Below are 24167 nucleotides of genomic sequence, written 5' to 3'. Positions count from 1 at the left end.
TGTGGAGGTTTTGATAGTAAGTGCGACCTGACGGTCGCAATTAGTAATGTGTAATGGTGGCCCACATGCTCCCTCATTGGCTAATTGGTGCCAACGCTGCTCCCTCATTGGCTAATCGGTGCCACATACAGACAGGTTGAGTTCGAAGGCCCTTCTCCCTCATTGGCTAATAGCGACATTAAGCAGACCGTTTCTACTACCGCAACGTGAGGTGGGACTACGGCTGCTATGACGTAATCGCCGTAGCGATCGAAATGGTTAAGCAAAGCCTCGGCGGCGACGGGTTCCCACCCCTTTCATTGAACGATTTAGTTCCCATGGCGACGCGCACACGCAGCAGACGGAGTAGGCGCTACGTGGGAAGGGACCTTCTGCCGTAGTAGAGACGGCCGCGGCGACGGCAGGTTGATCTATCGAGCGCGGGTCATTTTCGATTACCGTTGTCATCTGCCGTTGCCGTAGCGTTGCTTAAACTGGCTAATATTGCCAATGCTGCTCCCTCATTGGCTAATTGGTGCCACAACAGACAGCGCTCATCACCCTACTTGTGCGCTCTGCTGGTGCAAGTAAATAGCACCGCTCACTTCAAACTAGGTGTGATTGGGAGCGGTGGCCAAGCTTTGTTGGCAAAGCCTCGTGGGATGAGGCGGGACAGAAATACAGACACGGGACATACGTACATACAGACAAAGCCGGATGTAGGAGAGGTTAGTACCTCTCAAAAATGTAGTACACTGCCCCCTAGAGAGTGTATGCTGTAAATGCGAGTATTTGATCTCCGACCATATATGGCAATCGTAATGTCAAAATCTCTGCTTTGGAGAGTTTGGGGGTATAAATAAACATGTCGACGCCACACTGATCTAGACTTGACTCAGAGGACAAAACAGCTTTTTTCAGTTGCGTTAGGGAAGCTTGTTTCCACAATCTTTTACACACTTGGACCTGAGGCCAATTCCAAATCCCAAATTCTGAAAAAAAAACTCATATATTTTCCAAGATTACAAAAGAAATATGTTGCCATATACTGTACATGGCAACATTAAACCAAAAGGGGTTCCCGCATTGAAAGGTGAAAACCCCAAAAGGGTTCCCGCTTTAAAGAGTGAAAATCCCCAAAGGGTCCCCGCATTGAAAGACGAAAACCCCAAAAGGGGTTCCAGATCTAAATGGGTTAAGAAAAGCTGTGCTATGGTAACTATGATCTTTGCAGCAGTGTACCTACTCTGTGCATGGCTCTCAGTGTTAGCACACATTCTGCTGATAGCCATTTGGAGTTTGAAGGCTGAAAAGGAAGACCGCGGTGTCCAAGTGCCCCTTCATCAGATGACTTCGTATGTAGAAGGTCTGCCGTGTCAGGAAGGCGGTTGGAAATTCCAGAAGTCGTGTTTCTATTTTGGGGTCCCGGGTGAGGTCGAGGGCAACGCGTGGATGATGCCAGAAGCTGCGGAACGGTACTGCCAGAAGAGCTTCCCAAGCAGCCCGGTGCACTCTAACAACCTGGCGAGACTGTCCGATTGGACTGCTGAGAAGAACGACTTTCTCATGAACGTGTTTCAAAAACATTACAAGCGTCATTTGAAGGGTCTGCAGGCTCATGCCTATTTTAGGTTGCATCTTTTCAACGGTGACTTGATTGGCCAAGACGGATACAGATACATCAGGCTGTCCTGCCTCTCGGAGCGTTGCCACGTACCAGGAGAGATGAAGTGGGAGTTTGGAAGAACAAATGAGCAACTGCGGCTATGGTTCATTTGTGAACAAAGGGTCAGACGTGACATGTGAAGTTCTCAAATGGACGCTTCGTTTCTCTTGCACGTAGTGACACTGAAGGAACATTGTGAAATGTGCATGGACTATGGGCCGATGCATACTCCACGTTTAGAGCCGAGTTTAATTCGGTTCGGTTCGCGGAGTCACAACATCTCGGCAGCACCAAACAGCTGACTTAATGCTGTTACCCCCCGAACCGAACCGAACCTCTGAATGACGCCATATTGTAGTTTGGACAGAGTCCGCCCGAATCACACCTGGCTCTAAAAGTGTGGAGAATGCATCGGGCCAAAAACCCCGAACCCCAGGTGCCGCCTCAGCCTGTAGGAGTCTGTGCAGTGACAATTATCGCCCTCCCCGAACACAGGCCAATTGTGTTCACACAGTGCAGGGTTCCCCAATTCGTTTTCCCCATGGGCCGAATCATGTCTAAGGTACCAAGCCGAGGGCCACAGCATTGCAGGGGGCGGCGGTGGCGTTCCCCGCTACTCCAGCGACAGTTCAGATATCGTCGTTGTCGGGTGAAGATCTTTCGTTCGTTTTGCATTTATCATTTTAAAAATAATTTAAACTAGTGAAAACAGCCGATCTACAAGCACACAACGCCTCGCACCGCGAAGCGTTGTGTGCTTGTAGATCTGCTGTTTTCACTACTTTTGTGAGACGTATGTCTTGTATGATGAAGCAGGGCTTTGCTTTGCGAAAGAACATACAAATCTGGAGATACGAGGTTTCCACCTGACAACGACGATATACTAGTGTTGTTGCTGCTCTTATACAACCATTATTACTGGGGTTGGTGGGGGCCAGACAGTAGCCCCCCGCGGGCCGCAAATGGCCCGCGGGCCGCCTATTGGGGAACCCTGACATAGAGTCTTGGACGCTCTACAAAGCTGGATGTGCCACGGTAGATTCGAACCCGTGACCACCGTGGTGGTGGGCATGGACTTCACCGCTGCGCCACGCCGCCACCCAAACACCCTAATCTTTCTCTTGACAGATTGAGACCCAGCGACCAAAATATTCAAACTTTACAGTCTGCTCTGGAAAAGATCATGGTCATTATAACAATCACGCTCTGTGTTCTCAACCAACCTGCAGCTTCCCAGTGTGTTGTTCCCAGTTCTTGTTGATCTTGCTGAGGGCCACGGGATCCAAAATAGTGTAAATCTTTGGGCTGGAAATCCAGGAGAATCTCAGCACGTTTGGGTTGGTGTAGAGCTGGGAAATCGGAAATGAATCTCAAGTGCAAACAGCATTTATCCAAGCTGATGTGTAATCATAATCTATGTGTAAGGTGGTGCTCGACACTTACAAAGTAATTGCGAAGGTGCTCACGACAGTTGAAATGTTTACATATGTCCGAGACTGATTCCTCACACGAGTGACACAGGTAAAACAGCGAGCCATCCTCTGAACTCAAGCACAGGGTCACCAGAGACAGGCCTGGGAGGGAAGCAATTACAGAAAGCAAAACCACAAACATGAGGAATAAGAGGATCTTGCTATGAGTAATTTGATATTTGTTCAACCAGGAATAGCTGAAAGAAGTATTCTGGTCTACTCTAGAAACAGTGAAATGCTGTCTTATATAATAATCCACTGCTTTTTGCACATTGTGAACAGGCAATAGAACGTTACTGTTATAAGTTTGATAACCTAGTTCTTTTTCCCAGACTCCCGTCCACAACTATATGGATTAACCGTAAATAACAGAATAATAGATTAATAAGCTTCAGTGTCAAACGAGATGCCATTTACCTGCACCAGACCATACAAGAAAAGACATTAGTATTTTGCCAAATACAGTATGAAGGTGTGAGCTGAATGCTATAACAAACATACACACGTTACTAACCTAATAATGGGTGTTTCGGGAATTTTACCAGAATGTCAATGGTGGACAAATGACCTGGAAAAAAATAACCTGGAAAAGAGTTAGACATGGAGAAACATCAGCAATGCACAATATTTAAAAACAAATATCCTGTAATGACAAGTTTGTCATTAACTTAAGCCAAATTCTAAAACAACGTGATAAAACCAACTGTATTTACAGTACATACCCCTTATAGACCATAGCAGTGGCGGCCACAGATGGAAAGACCTTTTTTTCACCCCACATGGAGAGTTCCGAAAAATATTTATATTAATTATTTTAAGCCTGGAACCAAGCCATCCAGGCTCCTGGGGATTCATGCCATCACATTTGATAATTTGATACATTTCATTTGTTTGTTTTTTTGCCAGACCCATGAAATGGGTAGGCCTACATAAGCAAATGTCGGTCTGTCCCTTTTCTATATAAAGGGTATATATGATGATGACATGATGATGACATGCCTACAAAAGGCATGATGTCATAAATGATGATGACAGACATCCGGGGTCTGGCACAACCAGGTTGACCTGGTCTAGTTTTTACTCATTTGCTGACACCGATTTTGAGGGTTCCCTGCCACACAATTTTTTTTTACCTTTTATAGCACGATGGTGCATGGACCGTGAACGATCCGCGTGCATGCTGCGGTACGAGGGCGTTCAGATAAAAAATGCATCTGTCCCATACGAACGGTCCCATAGCTACAAGCACAGAAATGCATCACAATGCGGTGCAGGAAAAGGAAACTGAGAAATTTGCATTTTTGCATCCTAAATGGAGAATCAGTTTCCGTCAAGGATGTGCTGGCCATTGGGAAAAGTGTGACAACTCCGTTCGGCCATTAAAAAAAAAAAAGTCACACCAGTGTGAACTGAGCGGTGGTGTCCATTAATTTCAAGGCTGTGTCTGTGTGTGTGTGTGTGTGTGTGTGTGTGTGTGTGTGTGTGTGTGTGTGTGTGTGTGTGTGTGCATGCATGTACATTTCAATTGGCTGCTCAACAGCACGTCTCTGGTCACCCAGCAGTACTCAGGCTACTTGGCCCACTGGCTTGTCTCTCATGATCTGAAATGGCCAATCTTTGATCAATCTAAAAGCTCACAAGTCACAATTGTGTCACACAGTGTAATTGCAACTCAATAAAGCATTAGACTCTCTTTATACCACAAGACCTAAAATCATAGTAACCGCTCATCGGTTAGTACTTGGAGCCTCGCAAGTACTAGCCTCGCAAAACATCTGGTGCAACCTTGGTTTTGGAATGTCAATCTCTTGGGGCAGTCAATGAGGTAAATATTGTATATACAATATAATTAAATATAAAAAAATGAATGGGCTTTCTACCTGTGGAACCACAAAATGGCAGCCACTGCTATGATCCTTCCCCCCCCCCTGCTTTATTTTGACAGTGACAGTGAGTAGACTAAAAGAGAGAGAAGCTCACCTGGGCCTTTGGACCCCTCTGAAGTCCAACACCACGAAAGAAAACAAACAGAACAGAGGTGATGACACACAATGTATTTTGTGAGTCACCTTTGTGACTCATCTCATCGCAGGTAATATATATATTTTTTTTAAATAATCAGACTCAATTGAAAAGTGATGATCCATTTAGCTGTGTTTTATCATTTATCACAGACCCAGCCTAACCCTTGCCCTGGGTGAGGGGGGAGATGAAAGCACAGAGATGGTTATCATCCCTAAAGGCCCATTCCCACTGGGCCAGATAACAGATAAAAAAAATCTCTTTCTCCAGATATGTTTCCATTCCAAGTGGATGGTAGATACAGATAACAAAAATATCTACCACAGATATTTGCTACAGATACTTTTATCTGTGGCAAATATTTTTTTATCTGTATCTACCATCCACTTTGAATGGAAAAATATCTGGAGAAAGAGCTTTTTTTATCTGTTATCTGGCCCAGTGGGAATGGGCCTTAAGGCTGATAGTGGCCAACATTTCTCCCTGAGCTCTTAATACACAAGATCATTTCACAACCAACAACAATATTTTGACCTACAAAGTTCATCTTTTCCTGGAAAGGCCTCTATAGTTCACATTTTGTTTCTGGGAATGCCCATATATGGACTTTTTATTTCATTTTATCCTTTATTAATAATAATATGTATCCATATACATACAATATATTTATGCCCATGCATGGAGATCCCTATCTGAGCCAGCCACACAGATATGGGCCATGTCTTGGCCATCTGGCCAGTGATATATATCGATGACACCAGGGATCTTCATATATGGGCATAAAAGGGATTCTGGGGAATACCCATATATGGACTTTTACATAGGTGATGTCACAGTGACAAGGTAACCAACCCATAGACTGTATGTAAAAATGTGTACTGACTGACACGGAGACAAGCTGCAACATTTCTCATGGTACACTGCGACCTTCGGTCGCAATAATTCCCCAACAAGACACCTACCTTTCTGAAATAGTTCTGTCTTTTTCTGTGGTAGAGAACAAGGGACAGGTTTAGTAATGGGTTCATTTATACTCCATATTATGGTATAAATCAGGATTAAGCCATTTCAATAACATTACTATCTGGGTCAACAAACAACTGGGAAATTGCAAGTGTGGTTGTGTTACACTTGATGCACAGACTCGCACAGACTTGAGTCGCGAGGAATTCACCGTGAAAGGAATTTCGTTTATATTATATATTGCAACGTCAAATGAAGCATGACCAATCCTGTCTGATTGGACATTATATTGTCCAAGATATCTGGGCCTTACAACAGTGATAACTTCGGTTAAAAGGATTAAAAAAAAAATCAAACCCATGTTTGAAGTATGAGCGGTGGTGGGTGTGTGAGGTGGGGGGTGAGGGAGGGTGTGAGGGAGGGTGGAGGTGTGGTGGCCGATAACCCTGGAAATGGTTATCGCTCTGAAAAAATAACCCAGAAATGTAACCAACAGAAGCAACCCAGAAATTGGGTTAATAGAATAACCCATGCAAGGTTTTGCACAGGATCTTCTGAGGTAAGACGCCCGACATTTACCTGTATTTTAACTGTTGATATATTTTGCATGAAATGCCCGCATATACGTTTACTGTTCATCTGCCTACCTCTGTAAATAAGTCTTCGTTTGTGCAGCTGTTTGATGCTTGGCGTGTTTCCTATCTTTTAGAGGATTATTTTGTGCAGGCAGAGTCTACCGTGAGTTACCCTTTTCATGTTCATATAATAAATAGTCTGTTCGCCGGGTAACTATCGAGCTCTACTAAATGCATGTGTGACGTTCATAGACACCCTGTACGGCGAAGGACACATAAAGGCCCCGCGCAGTCCCTCCGGCAGGCTTAAAACTGTCAATTACAATGATTATATTGCGCGTTAATTTGCTACCCAAAAAGGCCCCTGAACTTACTTGGTGGTTTGGTGCGTGCGTGTGCGTGTGCGTGTGTTGGGGGGGGGGCTGCAAACATGCGTGTGTGTGTGTACTTGCTCTGTGTGTACTTGCTTTGTGAGGGTATCAACCCTAGGAGACACGGGGAGAACATGCAAACTCCACACAGAAAGGCCCTATCGCCAACCCCACCTAGGGTGTGGGCGCTGATGATGCGGAAGGAGGAACACACCGCCTATATGTCCTTAATATTGATAACATAATATTCTTAATAATGCCTTAATATTGACAATATAGGAATCTCCATATATGGGCATAAAACGTACGTAAGTAATGCCAAGCAGGGCCTTGGTGAGTTAGGGCCTTGGTTTGATGCCTGTGGATCTCCATATATGGGCATAAGGGGGTACCCTAACATTCTAATTTTCGGCCTGGGATTTATGACATCAGAAATCTCCATGTATGGGCATAAAAGTTTTTTTTTCTTTTTCTGGGAATGACCATATGGACTTTTTATTGTATACTTTATTAATAATAATATGTATCCATATACATACATACATAAAATAAATGTTATGCCCATACATGGAGATGGGTGCCTGTGGATCTCCATATAACATTCTCATTTTCGACCTGGAATTTATGACAAGGCCGAGCTCTGACGCAGGCTCGTTTCTAACCGGCAGAACCTCTGACGGATGTCTGATGGGACTCTTCCAAAACTTAGCCCGATCTAACCCTTTGGGTATATTTCTATACTAGGTCTGTCGAGAGTGCTGGACTTAGATTAGTGCTATGCTTAGCTTAGTGCTTCTTCCGGGAGTCGCTGGAGTCTGCCACTGATCTGGATGGGAAGCCTGATTATATAAGTTTATACGAAGGCCGCCCATGCCTGGTTGCCATTGACTCCGGCCTAACAATGGCTACTGTCTATGACGGTAGTCCCATGTGACATGATGGACTGGACTATCTCCATCCATAGTGTTCTCCACATCTCCATGTTTAGGCCAAACAGGTTTTCTCCATTTCTCCATGTATAGGTCCAAATGCCCAACGTTGAGCTTGACAACGAAACGTTCTTAACACAGCCTCCCCCATATTGACTTTAGAAAATATGTTAAATTCTAAGAACGTTTCGAGTACCAGTTTGATACAAGAGCGAATAAGCGCTACACCTCTGGAATCCTGTGCGTCGACTTAAAGTCGGATCCAGGCCTAATAACTTTATCTGGCCGCCCCGTTGCCGCCATTTTCTTTTCTCCAGGTGGATGGACATTCTTTCATAGGTGATCTAAGTCCAGCCGCCCTGTATCAGATCGGAGGAGGATACCGCACATTGTACCTCATCCACCCTTTCTTCTCTCTCCTTTTGGTATCTTTATCCTCCTCCTCCTTTTTTTCTTTTTTATTCTTCTCTTTTTTTGTCTTTCTTAGTCTTGTGTATCCTTCTCTTTTTTTGTCTTTCTTAGTCTTGTGTAGCCGCCCCGTACAGGAACTTCCTGTACAGCCGGACGGACAGAAGGTCAGACAAGCGACAAGGTTTTTCAGGGTAAATGCGACCTTCGGTCGCAATACAACAGGCTAACGGATAGCGCACGCCCCGGATATGCATGCTGTAAAAATAGGATTGCTTCTATTTTGTACACGCGCGTATGCATTTTGTACACAGACTCTCTGGTCTCCCAGACATATACTCCCTCCTTTGTGTAGCCAGGGGCTTTTCACACACGCATGGACAGCGCACGTGTGCGCACACGTTTTCTGGTGTAGTCTGGCCGTGATGCATTGCATACCCTCTATGTATGTATACATATTAGATTTAGAGTTATAAAATACATACCCGTTGATGGATGCCATTTCTCAGATGTTTCTTGAAACTACTGATGGAGGGACAGTCCAAAAGGCAGACCTAAAACATAGAACACACAATGCAATCACAGAGGTTCTCAAACATTTTTGACCCAGGCCACCGCTGTAGCAGTAGCACCCCAGTATAACCTTTTTCAGCCAACCTGAATTATTGTTGTTACTTTACAGCACCTTACATTTATGTCAAATATATTATACATCTATGATACTGTAGGTGTAGGAGTTAATCGGATGTAGGGAAGTGCAAAGTCGTTTAATTCACTTGCACAATATTTCCCGGAACACTACTCCTATCATATTCCAATGGCTGCCTCGATTCTCACAGATTCTCACAGGCAGGGCCGGACACACTGGAAGACAAATGGTTCCAAGATATACAGTATAGCCAATCAATGAGAGGCTGAGTCAGTGGGACTTCCCCAACTTTCCGGACTTGAGGTAACAGGTACTCAGGGCTCCACGGGGGTTATGGTAAAATGGTTGGCAATCAGGTATCTTTTAGAAAACCGGACAAAACTGGTTGTACAATAGGGGGGGATTGCGAGTAGATATTGCAAGTAGATATTGCAAGTAGGATATTGCGAGAGGGGTCAGATGAGGAAACGATGGGCGTTGGATGAGATGATCGAAAAGCATCATTGACCAATAATAAGGCACGTGAGAGTGGTTGTGGTCAATGAATATTTTTACCGAAAAAACACGGCCTGCTCACGTATTCGGAGGGTGTCAGGAGTCACCAGAAAAAAGCACAGGAGTTTTAATTGAATCTATCATGGTTAAAATGGAGTTTGAAGTTATAATGGGTTTGTATAGGAAGGTCCTGGAAGGGGGGAAATGAATATCAAGTATCTAAATACTGAATGAAGAAATGAAGTTTTCCCAAAAGCCTGATTAGATGACAAAAAGTTTTTTGGACAGTGAAATATCCGTTTAAAGCTATACTGTGTAAGTTGCTAAACTAGTGGCACTAGTGGGCAGCGCACTGGATTTTCAAACGACAACGCACCAATAGTCAGGGGATATCTTCAGAAATAGTGTCAAATCCTGGAATAAATTCCTTACCCAAAAATCTCTTCGCCAAAGTGTTTATAAAGGTTTCTAGTAACACATCTCACAGACTGAAATTCATTTTCCCAAGGAGAATCCTTGACAGCTGCTGAAAGTTGGGGTCCCATTAAATTAACTATACAGGAAAAAACACACCAAAATAAATATGATTTAAGTTGCATGTCAGAGAATCATTTTTTCATGATTCTCCATTGCAAGCATTTGTTTTGCACAAAAAACATTCCTTGGAATAAAGGCAGCTCCCCACAAAACCATAGTTTGGCCTCACAAAACCATAGTTTTGTGGGGCCATGTTTTGCCCAATGAATGTTTTTTACTTTTCTTTTTTTTTTGTGCAAAACAAATGCTTGCAATGGATTCAGAATCATGAAGAACCCCTAGTTTGACCCCTCACATGCTACTTAAAGCATATTTATTTTGGTGTGTTTTATCTAAGTTAATGGTACCCCAACTTTCAGCAGCTGTAACAGATTCTCCTCGGGAAACTGAATCTTTGTGAGATGTGTTACTAGACACATTGGTGAAGAAATGTTTTGGTAAGGAATTTATTCCAGGACTTTTTAAGATATCCCAAGTGCATAAATTAAGATGGCACACCAGTGCACTGAGTGCTCATTTTCGAACGCACCCATAGTTGCATGCATAGTACTCAGTCTGAGTCAAGCATTGGGTGTGCACTGTGCACGCACCGCTCAAAAAAACGCAGCCTAAAGTGCAAATCAGGTCGTTTAACCAAGTCTAGAGGGTGTAGTAAAAACTTTGAGAAACCCTGCTCTTTCAACAGCTACAGTATCAGTATTGTTAAATAAATATGATATTTGTGAAATTGAAAACATGTGAAAGAGAGCGCATTGGTGGAAAAAGTAGGGCCTACTAATTTTCTTATCAATGTTGTTGTACCGTACGATAGAAACAGTGGAAAGAGCTTCACGGAGTAAAAAGTATTGGCGATATAGTGGGATAGAAGTAAAAGTAGCAACTGCATACTCGAGTAAATGCACTTAATTCCACCACTGGAAATGTAGAGAGGGATGAGAGGAACATACGACAACAAGTTCTCTATTTTGTGTAGGCGACATACCTGACAAGACAGTCCTGTTGGACGCATGCTGAAAGCCAACAGAAACAGCGAACAAAATACTATCTAAAAACGCGGTAACAGGTAGAGTCGCCGGAATGAAGCTCGCCGAGACACGGGGGGTGCGTTCGGAAATGCGCACCGGGTGGGGCAACGGTGCGCTTTTTCAGTCTGAACTCTGAAGGTAAACTTTCTGAAAAGCAGTAGTTGCTACCCTAATGTTGCTATTGATGTTTATAAACTAGGGTAAATTATAATAGAATATTAGAATATTAATTCATGTTGATACTGAAGAAGGCATACTGTGATTGTTTGTCCTACTGTACATGTTTGTTGTTTCTAGCATTAACATTTGTGATACTGTGAGATTAAGACTATCACCATAATTTATCCTAGTTTATAAACATCAACAGCAACATTAGGGTAGCAACTACTGCTTTTCAGAAAGTTTACTTTCAGAGTTCAGACTGAAAAAGCGCACCGTTGCCCCACCCGGTGTGCATTTCCGAACGCACCCCCCGTTTCTCGGCGAGCTTCATTCCGGCGACTCTACTGGTATTCAAAAACGCGACCTGACATCAAAGCTGATCCGAGGAAACTCTTCATTCCCTGGACACAAACGTGCGCGTTGGACCCGGACACAGAAGACCGCTCGCTTTGCTTTGCGCTGCTGTCGCTCCGACTGTCGATAGCGGACTGAAATGAATTTACAGACAGACACGGCCAGGGGAGCTGACGCTCTGGCGAGCTACTCTGGCGTTAGAAGGAGTTCTCCTTCACGCTATGTCACCGATGAGCCCTTGCGCTCACACAGCCGCGGTAGCCCAGGCTGCTGTAGTAAAACTAAACAACACACCTTCACTGCTCACCAAAACAAAGACGGTTGTAAAATGTTGAAAGCCTACATTCCTTAGTGGGGACACTCGGAGCCCCGCACCTCACGCCTAAAATACACTTTTTGGCCAGAAAAGAAAAACATTTCACCGTAAGATTTGCTACTCCACAGCGCCCTCTACAGGTTTGGTCAATAGAAATGTCCATTAAGCAGATTTTGCCTTCCGCTGAAATATTTTCTTTTATGGCTAAAAAGTGTATTTTAGACGTGAGGTGGGGGTCTCAGAGTGTTCCCACTAAGGAAAGTAGGCTTTTAACTCATTAAAGCCGTCTTTGCTTTGGTCAGTAGTGAAACTGTATTTTGTATTTTTACTACAGGCGAGGGTGCGTAAACTTTCCTGCGGGCGCAACGGATCATCGGTGGGATAAAGTGGTATCACAGAGGCCCTCCCAAAATGTAACCTCCCAAAATCCCAACACCCCCATAGGCTATCAGCAATTCAACATGATATTTCGGTTGCGACATTGTTTGCAGAGAAGGAAAATAGCAAGCCATATTTCAGCTTGGAGGAAGACATGCGTTCTTGAGACATTTTCCAAGTCAATCCCGACCCGTCAGAATATTTGTAATTCACCTGTTGTTTTAAATTCTGTCAACAGAGGGCGCCAGATAACAGATAGAGACAGAAAGACAGACACACAGACAACTCGATGAGAATTATATATCATACTGTCTATAGGTCAGACTCTGATGTATTATTATTATTATTATTATTATTACCCTTATTATTATTAATATTAGTAGTAGTAGTAGTAGTAGGCCTACTACTACTACTACCTACTACTACTAGTAGTAGGCTGTAGTAGTAGTATTGTTTGTGGACTGCAAGAATACCACTCAGGCAGATTCAAGACGATGATCAATCAAAGTTCTTTATTGAAGAGCCATGCAAAGCAGTGGTAGGCCTACACAGCTACACTGTGTTAGGCCTAATCTATGTGAGCTAAAATCATACATTGATATTACAGTCAGTATAGTGTCAAGCTCCTCCTCTCCGTCATAGAAGTTACTGGACTATTATTACTTTGTGATTTCAAACATGTCAAAACATCAAGTCAGCTATCACTGCACAAATAGATATGAATGTTCAGCCAAGTAGACTACTATGTTCCTGCCAATAGACCGTTTGTCAGCCTTCTGATTGGTCCCTGAGACTCCCTGACTGGCCAACCAGAAAAAAACATTCACTTTTTGCTATCGGGGGTGGAGTTTGTGCAGTGGAGAATATTGAATGTGGCTTTCAACAACTGTCCGCAGTGCGCAACACGGAGATCGGCCGGTACGGTGATAGCGACGGCAAGCGTCAAGCGATCTCGCTCATCATAACGAATAAGCTTCAACAAACTAGTTCACATGTACCTTATCAATGGTCTAAGAGTCACGATTGGGTACATATAATTTAAATGGGCAGAATTACGAAAAGCCAGCCTATTATGTGAGGAGAAACATTCTCTCTGTCCTCTTCCTAGTACCCAAGATGCAATGCGCTTCTCTTTCTATCTCTGATCCAGAGGATTAAACTAATTAAAACATTTATTTTTCGGGGGAAAACTACTGTTTTGCTATGTAATTACTGTACCTTTTTCTTCCCTTTTTATTAATATCACGTAGATGTGTTTTTTGTGGTACTTTATATAGCTGTAATGAGGCTATGAAGGGGAAAAAAATCCCATCCACTACCACTATAAAATAATCTGCAAAGAGGATTCTGTCCCACTGGGATTAAACAAATTAAAACATATATTTTCGGGTAAACCCCCTGTTTTGCAATGTAACTACTGTACCTTTGTCTTCCCTTTTTATTAATATCACCTAGGTGTTTTTCCTTTGGTACTTTATATAGCTGTAATGAGGCTATGAAGGGAAAAAAAATCCCATCCACTTCCACTATAAAAACAATCTGCCCAGGGTTAATGTCCCATCATAGTAACAGGGCAGAATGGGGCGGGATTTGCAAAAGGGTTTATTGTCAGCTCGACCCAGAGTCAGTCCAAATTTCCTGTTTCCCGACTCCTCGTGCAGGCTGCATGTCCCCATGCAGGCCGCCTCAATCATGTTTATCAAATCCGTGGGTCAGTCTGACATGGAACATAGTGAGTTGTCAATCATAAACAAGGTTAACCGAATATTAACCCCAACATTAGTAGTAGTAGTGTTATGGTATTTTACTGATGTAAATGAGTAGACCTTATTATGCATGTACTCCAACTACTCCATGGTGTGGTGTCCTATGCCCCTGTGTACTGTGCTTCAGTTCTGGGAAGCTCTTGTTATTGTCTTGAAATGCCGAGGCCAAATTTCCATTGCGGACGACTATGTGTCTCGGAGCGTGTATTTGGCAAGACATAGTCCTTATTCGCCTGGCCTTTAACATCTGTTTCCCTTATATGGTATTGCTCTTGTCTTGCGCTTATGCAAGCTATTGCTCAACCACCAATTCCAAGACGTGCGGTGTTATCTTGGCAGAACATTCAGGCCATTTGGCGTACGTGTGCGCCTTGAGGCGGAAATGTTATGGCAGACAAGCGCTGCTAAGCTGAAATAAAGCATTGTGACTGTTAAACCAGTTCGTCGTGTCCATCTCTATTATTATATATATAATAGTAGTAGTAGTAGTAGTAGTAGTAGTGGTCTAGATGGATATTAATAGCCTGATCTCAGACTCTGCTCACGCAGTAGACTGAAACTGTGCCCTATTCTGAGCGATTTACGGGGGAGGGACTTTTTTGCGAGCGTGCTCGCGCGCGATCGCGACGCACGGTGAACGCGACGCAAGGTGATCGAGACGCACGGTGGACGCGAAGCACGGTCGCAGAGTGTGTGTGTGTGTGTGTGTGTGTGTGTGTGTGTGTGATTATGTGTGTGTCTCTGTCTGTGCCAGTGACTGCTTCCACACAGAACTGCGACCAGAAACATGTAATCATGATTACATGTTTACAGCTTGGTGAAATCAGTGTGTGTGTGTGTGTGTGTGTGTGTGTGTGTGTGTGTGTGTGTGTGTGTGTGTGTGTGTGTGTGTGTGTGTGTGTGTGTGTGTGTGTGTGTGTGCCTTCCTCAGCCTGCCTGTGTGTGTGAACTTCGTTTGAATCGTTTCAATTGCTGCGCGGATTGGATATTCGTTAGACCCACCCCCACCCCCCACGCTCATTGGAGCAGCCGAAAATAAATGCCGATTCATGTACTCAGCTCCAGACCAGAGAAAGAGTCCACTCTGAGAGTGGGCGGGGTCTATGGTCTGGAAGCAGGCTAGGATATTAAAGGAGTAGTTCACCCCCAAAATGACTTTTTAGATTAGTCACCATGGAGACTTGAGTTCAATAATATATTTTTTGTATTTGTCGCATTAAAAATATTATAGTAAATTTACCCCCAATTTACTTGACCCTTGACTCTAAATCTACCCCTATTGATTCTGACCCAAATGCATTTGGGTCCCCATCCAGGGCCTTATTTGGGTCCCCATCCAGGCCCATGCATTTGGTTCCCCATCCAGAATCAATGGGGGTAAATTTACTATAATAATTTTGTCTTAGGAATGCGACTAATACAAATAGCCTACTTAAAGGAGCTATGGTAAACTTTTTCATTGTAGGGCAGACACTTTGTTTACATCCTAGTCTATAGACTAGAATGTAAACAAAGTGTCGGTCTGACAATGGCCAAAATGATTATTTTATCATTATTTTACGCTTTTGTGGTCATTTTTGAATAGAAACACATATATGAAGCTTATTTTTTTATAAAATATTTTCGAAACATTATTTTTTATTTTAGCATCCGTTTTTCAAGAAAAAGTTGACTATAGCTCCTTTAATATATATCATGGTGTAATCATTGAGATTCCGATATAATTCAACATGGGCCTCTGGCTATATGGTGACACGAGCCAGGAAGGTAAGCAGCACGTGATGCAAGCTCCTGGCCGCTGCAGCCTACATGTAGGTAGGCTATACCATTTGGCTCTCAAGGAGATAAGATATGGCTATTTACGGGTGTTATGGTTATTAACACTTAACTATTGAAAAATAGCAGATATACAAGCTCACAGCGCGGCACCGAGTGCAGCGCTGCGAGCTTGTAGATCTGCTATTTTTTTAAATCGTGAAAATTCGAATTTTGACCCGAAGTGTCTTTTGAATCCTTCTAAGGTTTTTTGAAAAACCTATGTCAGCAATCTGGCCAGCCATCGTCAAAGACAAGGTCCTTTACACTTAACGGGAGCTCAGTTAGTCTGTTCTTGAGAGACTATGTCAGTGGTGCTCAAACCTTTTCATGTGAAGGACCCCCAAAATTATATTTATTTGGCCACGGACCCGCATCTCAAAATATTTAGTTCCAGGGACCACCCAGAAGCAAAATTTGAGTTACAAACGTTCGCTTTGAAAATACATATATTCAAAGATTTGCACACATTTTCACGACTTTTTCAAAAATAGCAGATATACAAGCTCACAGCGCGGCACCGAGTGCCGCGCTGCGAGCTTGTAGATCTGCTATTTTGAATTTTTCACTGGTTAAAGCATTCAATAATTCTAGGCCTAAATGGGTTAATGTGTACTCTTGAGATTCTGATACCATGCACTTGTACACACAGGTCTGTTTCGACAACACGGGAACGGAATGGCCCCAGCGCGCGGTAGCCAGACCTGGTAGGAAGCGGGACTTTTTGGCACATTTGGACAATTGGACATTTGGTTGCCATTGTTTGCAACCCTTGAGCTTGCTGCTTGCAGATATAAAATCTGATAAGGTCGTAATTGCACCCTGATGGAGCCAGGACAGTGTGATGGAAAGGATATGTGGTCTAACGTGGTGTTTGCCAAGTCACACAGGGACAGGGACAGGATCATGAACTGATTGTGGGTCCCGCGACCCTGTTTTTCTTTTTAGCGGGGCAGATAAATGCATTTTTGCACTAAAATACTTCACAAGTGGAAAGAAACCTAAAACTTTTCACAAGTACTCCTTAGGGGTTGTTCCTATGATAAAACACGTTAGACACTGAAAAATCAAAATGGCTGCCATGTTTCCAAGATGGCTGCCTCTGAACAGTACGCCAGCCAGTTAATGTCCGATTTTCATAATATTAGAGTTGTTTTGTATGTTTTAAAACATCCTGAGTTCATTTATTACACTTTTAAAGCAGCCAGAATATCCTTTCTGACTTTTGGTTGGGGTCTTTCCTCACCTGCGACCCCCCAAACAGACCCCTGAGCCTATTTCAATAATCGCTCTGCTCCTGCTCCAGAGCAATGTTAAATTAGATCATAAATGAAGCATAAAAGTTGTTGTAACGAGGGCTCTGAAAGCAAAAATTAGTAGTAGCAAATACCAGGGGTCTTCCACGGGGCATCCGGGACCCGGGGGTCCTCAGAGTTACTACAGGGGGCCTGCCGAATCTTGATGGGGACTTTTCTTTTTTTTTTTTTCCTTTTCTTTTTTTACATTTGAAACCGTTTTCATTAGTATTCTCAGTATTATTTATAAAAAAAAATTGTGTTAGACAGACAGGTCCACAGCTGTTACTGCAGGGATTGCAAGAATTAAGGTATTGCAACTTCTCACTTTGGGCGCGCAGACTAACATGTCCATTTATTGCTCTACACTCACACTGACAACACAACACACACACCTCTTTGTTATCATCACCCCAAAACCCGCACCCTATCCTCTTAAAGAGCTCACGGTCAATTGTACCCAAAGAAATTCACTACTATATATGTCCTCCCTAATAGTGTTGGCAGTTTCCACTATAGCATTTGCTATTGTTTGAGCAGCTGCACCGTCCCTTGTAACCTGCTTTGCAGCCACATTTGATGAGCTCAAGTACTGCCTTTAGAGCAGGGAGGGCAAGAAACCTGACTGGAACATACCCTCCACTCTCTGAATTTCATCTATTTTCTTCAATTGGTGGAAGCTCAGGGCAATTTATCAGGTATGGCAAAGTAGGCTTCATAATACGATACCTTCATCAAGGGACATGATTTTGAGGAAGTGCAAACACGTGAAGATTCCTTATCAAGTCCTTGCCTCCGGTACGCCTATTGGGTTCCCCAATAGGCGGCCCGCCGGCCATTTGAGGCCCGCGGGGGGGTTCTGTCCGGCCCCCACCAACCCCAGTAAAAAAAAGAAAAAAATATTTTGGGGGACCAGTGAAAGTTACAGGTATGGTGAGTGCGATATGAAACATAAGCTTACCTTAATCACAGTAATCCTTAATCATTTTCAATCATATTCAAGGGCTTTTGGAGAGAAATGTGACAGACAGAGCACTGCAGAGGGAAGGTGCGTGTGTGTCTGTGTCCAGCTGATGCCATTAAGTAGTTGACAGCCCCTCGTTAATTGATCAAAGGAAGGCAATTACTGTATGTCTCTGCACTGTCAACTAGCTGCTGTCATACAGTACAGATGCATACTTTTCAAGCAGACTGGTTAATTGGTTCTTAACTTATTTTGTTTCAACTTTAAGGGGTGCATTTGTCATAATAATTATAATAATGGTGGCATAAGAGCAGCAACAACGCTAGTATATCTGAAATGTCACTGGAGTAGTGGGATCACAGCCATGATCCCACTACTCCATGTTACTGTATTGTAGTGAATCTCTTTGGGCGTAATTGACCATGGGCTCTATAAGAGGATAAGGTGAGGGTTTTGGTGTGACAATAACAAAGAGTGTGTGTGTGTGTGTGTGTGTGTGTGTGTGTGTGTGTGTGTGTGTGTGTGTGTGTGTGTGTGTGTGTGTGTGTGTGTGTGTGTGTGTGTGTGTGTGTGAGAGAGAGAGAGAGAGAGAGAGAGAGAGAGAGAGAGAGAGAGAGAGAGAGAGAGAGAGAGAGAAATAAATGGAAATGTTGTTCTGCGCGCCCAAAGTGAGTAGTTGCAATTCCTTCACTATTGCAATCCCTGCAGTAACAGCTGTCAACCATAACTGTTTAACACAAAAACTTTATAAATAATACTGTGAATAATAATAAACCATCAAAGTACAATACATAAAACCAGGATACATAAAAACATTCAGTTTCAAATGAAAAAAAAAAAAAAAAAGATCTCATCGAGATTTGGCAGGCCCCCTGTAGTAGCTCTGAGGACCCCCCATGGAAGACCCCTGTTATTTGCTGCTAGTCATTTTTTCAGATCTAATTTAACATTGTTCTGGAGCAGGAGCAGAGCGATTACTGAAATAGGCTCAGGGGTCTGTCTGGGGGGTCCCAGGTGAGGAAAGACCCCATCAAAAGTCAGAAAGGTTATTCTGGCTGCTTTAAAAGTGTAATAAATGAACTCAGGATGTTTTAAAACCTACAAAACAACTCTAATATTATGAAAATTCAATATTAACTGGCTGGCGTACTGTAAAACATATCCGAAAAGGCAGCCATCTTTAAAACTGGCGGCCATTTTGAAAATTAAGTGTCTAATGTGATTTTTCTAAAGAATGACCCAAGAGGTACACTCTGTCAAATTTTGGTGCTTCTTTCCACAACTGAAGTATTGTTCTCCTTAACTGCCCCACTATTTAGCTAAACTTGCTGAGTCCATGATGGACACTTGCTTTGCACGACATAATAAAGCATCTTGAATATTAACAGACCGACGACCCACGGATGGATGCACGGGGGGGGGGGGAGCGTTTCGCTGTTTCTATGTGTCATCTTTTCGACACCCAAACCAAACCCTTACCCTAACCCTAACCTCCGTGGGGTGAGTCGCTAACCGCCTAACGCTCCCGACGCTCCTTTGTCGAAATGACGGTCGTTCGAAAGAGCGAGATTTCCCCGCACAGGGGGCAGACCAATGCCTTTCGGCCTGGCGGAGACAATAAGAACATAATGTTACGTAAAAATATCTAGCATTTGCCACTTACAACGACAAGCCTACACATTTTGTCCGTGCACGTTCGGACACATTGCCGCTGTTTAGCCTATATGGATTAATGTGTAAGCCTACTGCAGCTGTTACTGTAATTATTCAACATTCTTGAAAAGAAGCGTGAAATAAGGAGGCCGGCCTGGGGTAGAAGAGAGAGACTGCTTGTTGTCCCAGGGCTGATGAATTTGGTGATGTGCTCCTACCAGGCCGGCAACACATTCCTTATCTCAATAAGAGCTGCTGTTCTTGGCCGTCCCTGGTTCAAATAAACAGACATAAATTAGACGTTAGCCTCCCATTTGTGTTCTGACAGAGGACAAACAATGAGAGAAAGGAATGTTCAGTTTCTGTGACCACTTGTGTGCTTCACACATGCTCTCTTCCTGCTACCAACACAGTTACATAATTACTGGCCCTCACTATTCTAGTTCTATCTGGTTAGAACTGGATCTAACCAGTTGGAACTGGTTGTCCTCTCCTACCCCCACTGGAATGTCCTGAGCTGACCTACAATCTTCAACACCACTATAAACCGAACTTTTCGTCGGAAAGGTCCGGTTGGACTACAACATGACGTCACTCGCGACTTCTGCAAAGCATTACACCGAATTAGAGTTCGGAAATCTGCACGTCGGAAAGTCGTAACTCACTGAAGAAAAGTTTGGTTTCGGAGAGACTATGGACAGCCCTACTCTGACTGTGTGTGGAGTGTGCACTCCTGGACCTCTCCTCTACATCTGGCCTCTAGACAACAGTGTAGGCCTATACTGTCAGTGTAGGCCTATACTGTCTGGGGGGGGGGGGGGGGGGGGGGACTATAACCACGGTGGCGATGACATTAAATGCTAATAAACAGCTTGAATGTGGGACAAGTGGTGCTCTGTGTGGGTGTGTGTGTGTGTGTGTGTGTGTGTGTGTGTGTGTGTGTGTGTGTGTGTGTGTGTGTGTGTGTGTGTGTGTGTGTAGTAATTGCAAACCTGTGTGTGTGTGTGTGTGTGTGTGTGTGTGTGTGTGTGTGTGTGTGTGCGTGCGTGCGTGTGTGTGTGTGTTTGCGTGTGTGTGCACATCAGGAGAAGTTCACAGAGGGGAGAGTATATGGCACAGAGTCAGAAAAGCAATTGTGTGTGTGTGTGTGTGTGTGTGTGTGTGTGTGTGTGTGTGTGTGTGTGTGCGTGCGTGCGTGCGTGCGTGCGTGCGTGCGTCTGTGTGTCTTGACGGAGCCAAGTTCCAAACATAGAACCAAACATTGCAACATGTGCTATCAGACGCTCAGCTCATAGTTGTTTGTTGCTAGGGGCAGTGTTGGGGAAGTTAAAGTTACATGTAACTGCTGTAACTGAGTTACATTCATATTTCTGTAACTCGCCAAGTAACTGAGATACTTTTTGGGTAATTTTTGGCTCAAGTTACAAGTTACAAGAAGTTACAAGTGAAGTTTAATTTTACATTTAAGTTTTGTTAAGATTGACGATCAAATATCCTCAACAGATCATAATTTTCATATTTTTTAACTTTATATTGGGAACACCAATTTACCATTTCAGAACACAGATGTTTACAAAAGAAAATGTCAACCTATTTGGCATGTGACTTTTTTGTAGGATATTATATTTTGTTTCATGTTGAAGTAACTCAGTTACTTTTTCTATGTAACTTGAACCTTTATAAGTTACATTTCTCCAGGGGTATAACTTTAACTTATACCCTTATTGCCATGGTGAGTTACTGTACAAGTTACGCTTTCAAAGTAACTTCCCCAACACTGGCTTAGAAAGGTGTGTGTGTGTGTGTGTGTGTGTGTGTGTGTGTGTGTGTGTGTGTGTGTGTGTGCGTGCGTGCGTGCGTGCGTGCGTGCGTGCGTGCGTGCGTGCGTGCGTGCGTGCGTGCGTGCGTGCGTGTGTGTCTGTGTGTCTGTGTACAAAATCCCCACACACACTCTGGCCAGGAGTGAGTTAGACTAGGCTAGGGGTGGGCAACTTTGATGATGGCGAGGGCCACTATATTTCCACCTTCACTCCAGAGGGCCAGATTGCATATTGCTACGTCCTACTTTGACATTCTAGTATCTTATACAAAAGAAGCAAACATAGCAGATCTACAAGCTCAAAACGCATCGCGCTGCGATGCGTTTTGAGCGTGTAGATCGGCTATTTTTGCTTCTTTTGAATTGGATTCCTGAATTATTTTTTGTTATTTTTATCATTGGAATCCTGAAATGAAACATTTTGATTTAATTTCAAACGCATTTAGTTATGTACTCATGTTAACTTTATGAACCTAAATACAAATACATTGGACATAAAAAAATACATACTATACTTGTCATTAAGCTACCAATATAGACTGACGGAATTAAAGCAGGTCATGTTTGGAATTTTAACAGCTGAAATCAATATCAGTATTCTGGAATTAACCTGCAGGCCGCATTAAATGAAGGTGAGGGCCGCATGAGGCCCCCGGGCCGCCAGTTGCCCATGTATGGACTAGGCTATACGTGTGGCTCTAATCATTGCACCCAGTGGTGCATGGGGTCTGTAGGTGAGCCTATAGGATCAGGTGGCACTGCAGACCAAACATTTGGTCTGAATGCTTAAAGGACACGATCAACACAATCCTGAGTTACTTTTTGTGTTCAATCTGTGTTTTGAGATATTTTAGTATTTCAGCATGAATGAAGATGCATTTTGCATCATATGAGTCATCATGCTGCATCATATGATGCAAACTGCATCATCATTCATCATGCTGAAATACTAAAATATCTCAAAACACAGATTGAACACAAAAAATAACTCAGGATCGTGTTGATCGTGTCCCAAACAACAATAAAATAAGATCTGGTTGCCCCAGAGGTGAACTGGCCCTTTAACAGAACTCCATGTCTGTGTCCTGATGTGTTAATACCTAAGTTGTTTTCTGTTAGCTTGCATTTTTCTTCATGTTGAAGATCCTGTAATGTTATAATATATATCTATGAAGTGCTGGCGTTCCTGTAATGTTTATGCTAAGTTAGTTATGCCCTAGTTTGTTTGTTACTGATATTGTATTTCCTTTGTTCTGTTCAGTTAAACCATCATCCTCACTACCATCGTCATGGTTCACCATAACCCCATGGAGTCAAATAAACCCATTTTACCAAACCTACCCTGTCTGGGACCTGATGCTTTGGCCGTCATCCTGGTGTATGAGTTAACTTATTGATAGAACCTTCCACCCAACAACTGTGTGTGTGTGTGTGTGTGTGTGTGGGGCAGGAGGGTATGGGGTTATATTTAGGACAATTCAAATTCGTATTCGTACTTTGCCTTTTTTTTACTCGTAAACATTTTTACCAAAAAAACTATACGTAAACAAATTAATTGGAAAAAAATATCCGTAAAAAAAAAAAGTATGAATGTTTTTGGGGAAGCTGCAGTGATTATAATGCCAAAACAAAAAAACAAGACAAAATACGAATATTTTCTTACTGATTTACGAGTTGTTTTGTTGGTTACTTCATCACGAATGCTTTCATCATCTCACGCACACGAATCTGTATGACGCACACGAATGCATGCATGGAATGAATACGGCCAATAATCACGTGATCGGCAGAGAGCCAATGGGGGTGCGGCCTTTCCACTAGCCAATCATAATTCTCCATTGTTGGCAGCGGTTGCCATGTCTGGTAAAAGTGAGTAATCTCTGCTTTCTGTTGTTTATGGGAAACGTATGTAACTATGCTACAGTCTTCACAGCAGAGCCGACAGAGAAAGGTAAGATAACGTCGCTATTATTATCATAAAATACAGCAATCTATCTAATAAAACGTTTGTTAAATGTGCTTAGCAGTAGTGTATTTTAGGGTTTAGTCCGGGGTCTTTATTTGATGTAAAGAAAGTTTAATATTAACGCTAGCCTCATTAGCATCTTAGCTCCGTCTATAATAGGCTACTACATCATCAGACTGTTGTTCTCTAAGTGGGGTCCGGGGACCCCCAGGGAGTTCCAGGGGGTCCCCAGCTAAATTATAGTTAGGAACCAAATGGACCCTTAGGGGTATGTAACTGTACAAATCATTTGGTTCCATGTGTACACTCTGAGTTATGCTAACGTATGATTTTACAATATAAGTTGGGGTCTCAGAGATACAAATGCTATTAAATGGGGGGTCAGTAGCCTAATGGATGTCAAACTGGGGGTCCTTGAAATTAAAATGGTTGGGAATCACTGCTAGAGCCGTAAAAATGTTCTCTTATGGGGTCACTGGCCTAAATGGGGGTCAGTGGGAATGTGGGATAATACAAGTCAATTCTTATTACCTCTTATTAATTTGGTGATTATCAAACGAGTATATGGGGACCAAACAATCTGTACAA

At 43.1% G+C, this 24167-nt stretch overlaps 2 protein-coding genes across 8 annotated transcripts in view; one reads left to right on the top strand and one right to left on the bottom strand.

The window, feature by feature from the left end:
* LOC308293363 (uncharacterized protein) overlaps positions 1-24167 on the top strand; it is a 525181-nt gene that overhangs the window by 314561 nt on the left and 186453 nt on the right. The window lies entirely within an intron of this gene.
* The window catches only part of LOC308293361 (uncharacterized protein), a 196317-nt gene that overhangs the window by 97472 nt on the left and 74678 nt on the right, over positions 1-24167 (bottom strand). For 6 of the 7 annotated variants that reach the window (XM_080735834.1, XM_080735838.1, XM_080735837.1 and 3 more), the window contains exons 1-7: positions 11049-11110; positions 8871-8939; positions 6102-6126; positions 5098-5115; positions 3632-3700; positions 3089-3219; positions 2869-2994 (exon numbers count right to left, since the gene is read on the bottom strand). The exons of the other annotated variant lie outside the window; for it this stretch is intronic. In XM_080735834.1, coding sequence (XP_080591960.1) covers positions 2869-2994; positions 3089-3219; positions 3632-3700; positions 5098-5115; positions 6102-6126; positions 8871-8939; positions 11049-11075 — 465 coding nt within the window. In that variant the 5' untranslated portion in view covers positions 11076-11110. Of the gene's footprint in view, positions 1-2868; positions 2995-3088; positions 3220-3631; positions 3701-5097; positions 5116-6101; positions 6127-8870; positions 8940-11048; positions 11111-24167 lie in introns of those variants that run through there. 7 annotated transcript variants of the gene reach the window in all.

Source organism: Nannobrachium achirus (assembly GCF_963921795.1).
Source record: "Nannobrachium achirus genome assembly, chromosome: 10".
Taxonomy (NCBI): Eukaryota; Metazoa; Chordata; class Actinopteri; order Myctophiformes; family Myctophidae; genus Nannobrachium; species Nannobrachium achirus.
The sequence above is the reverse complement of the archived record's forward strand: the minus strand, read 5'-3'. Positions and strand labels throughout refer to the sequence as shown.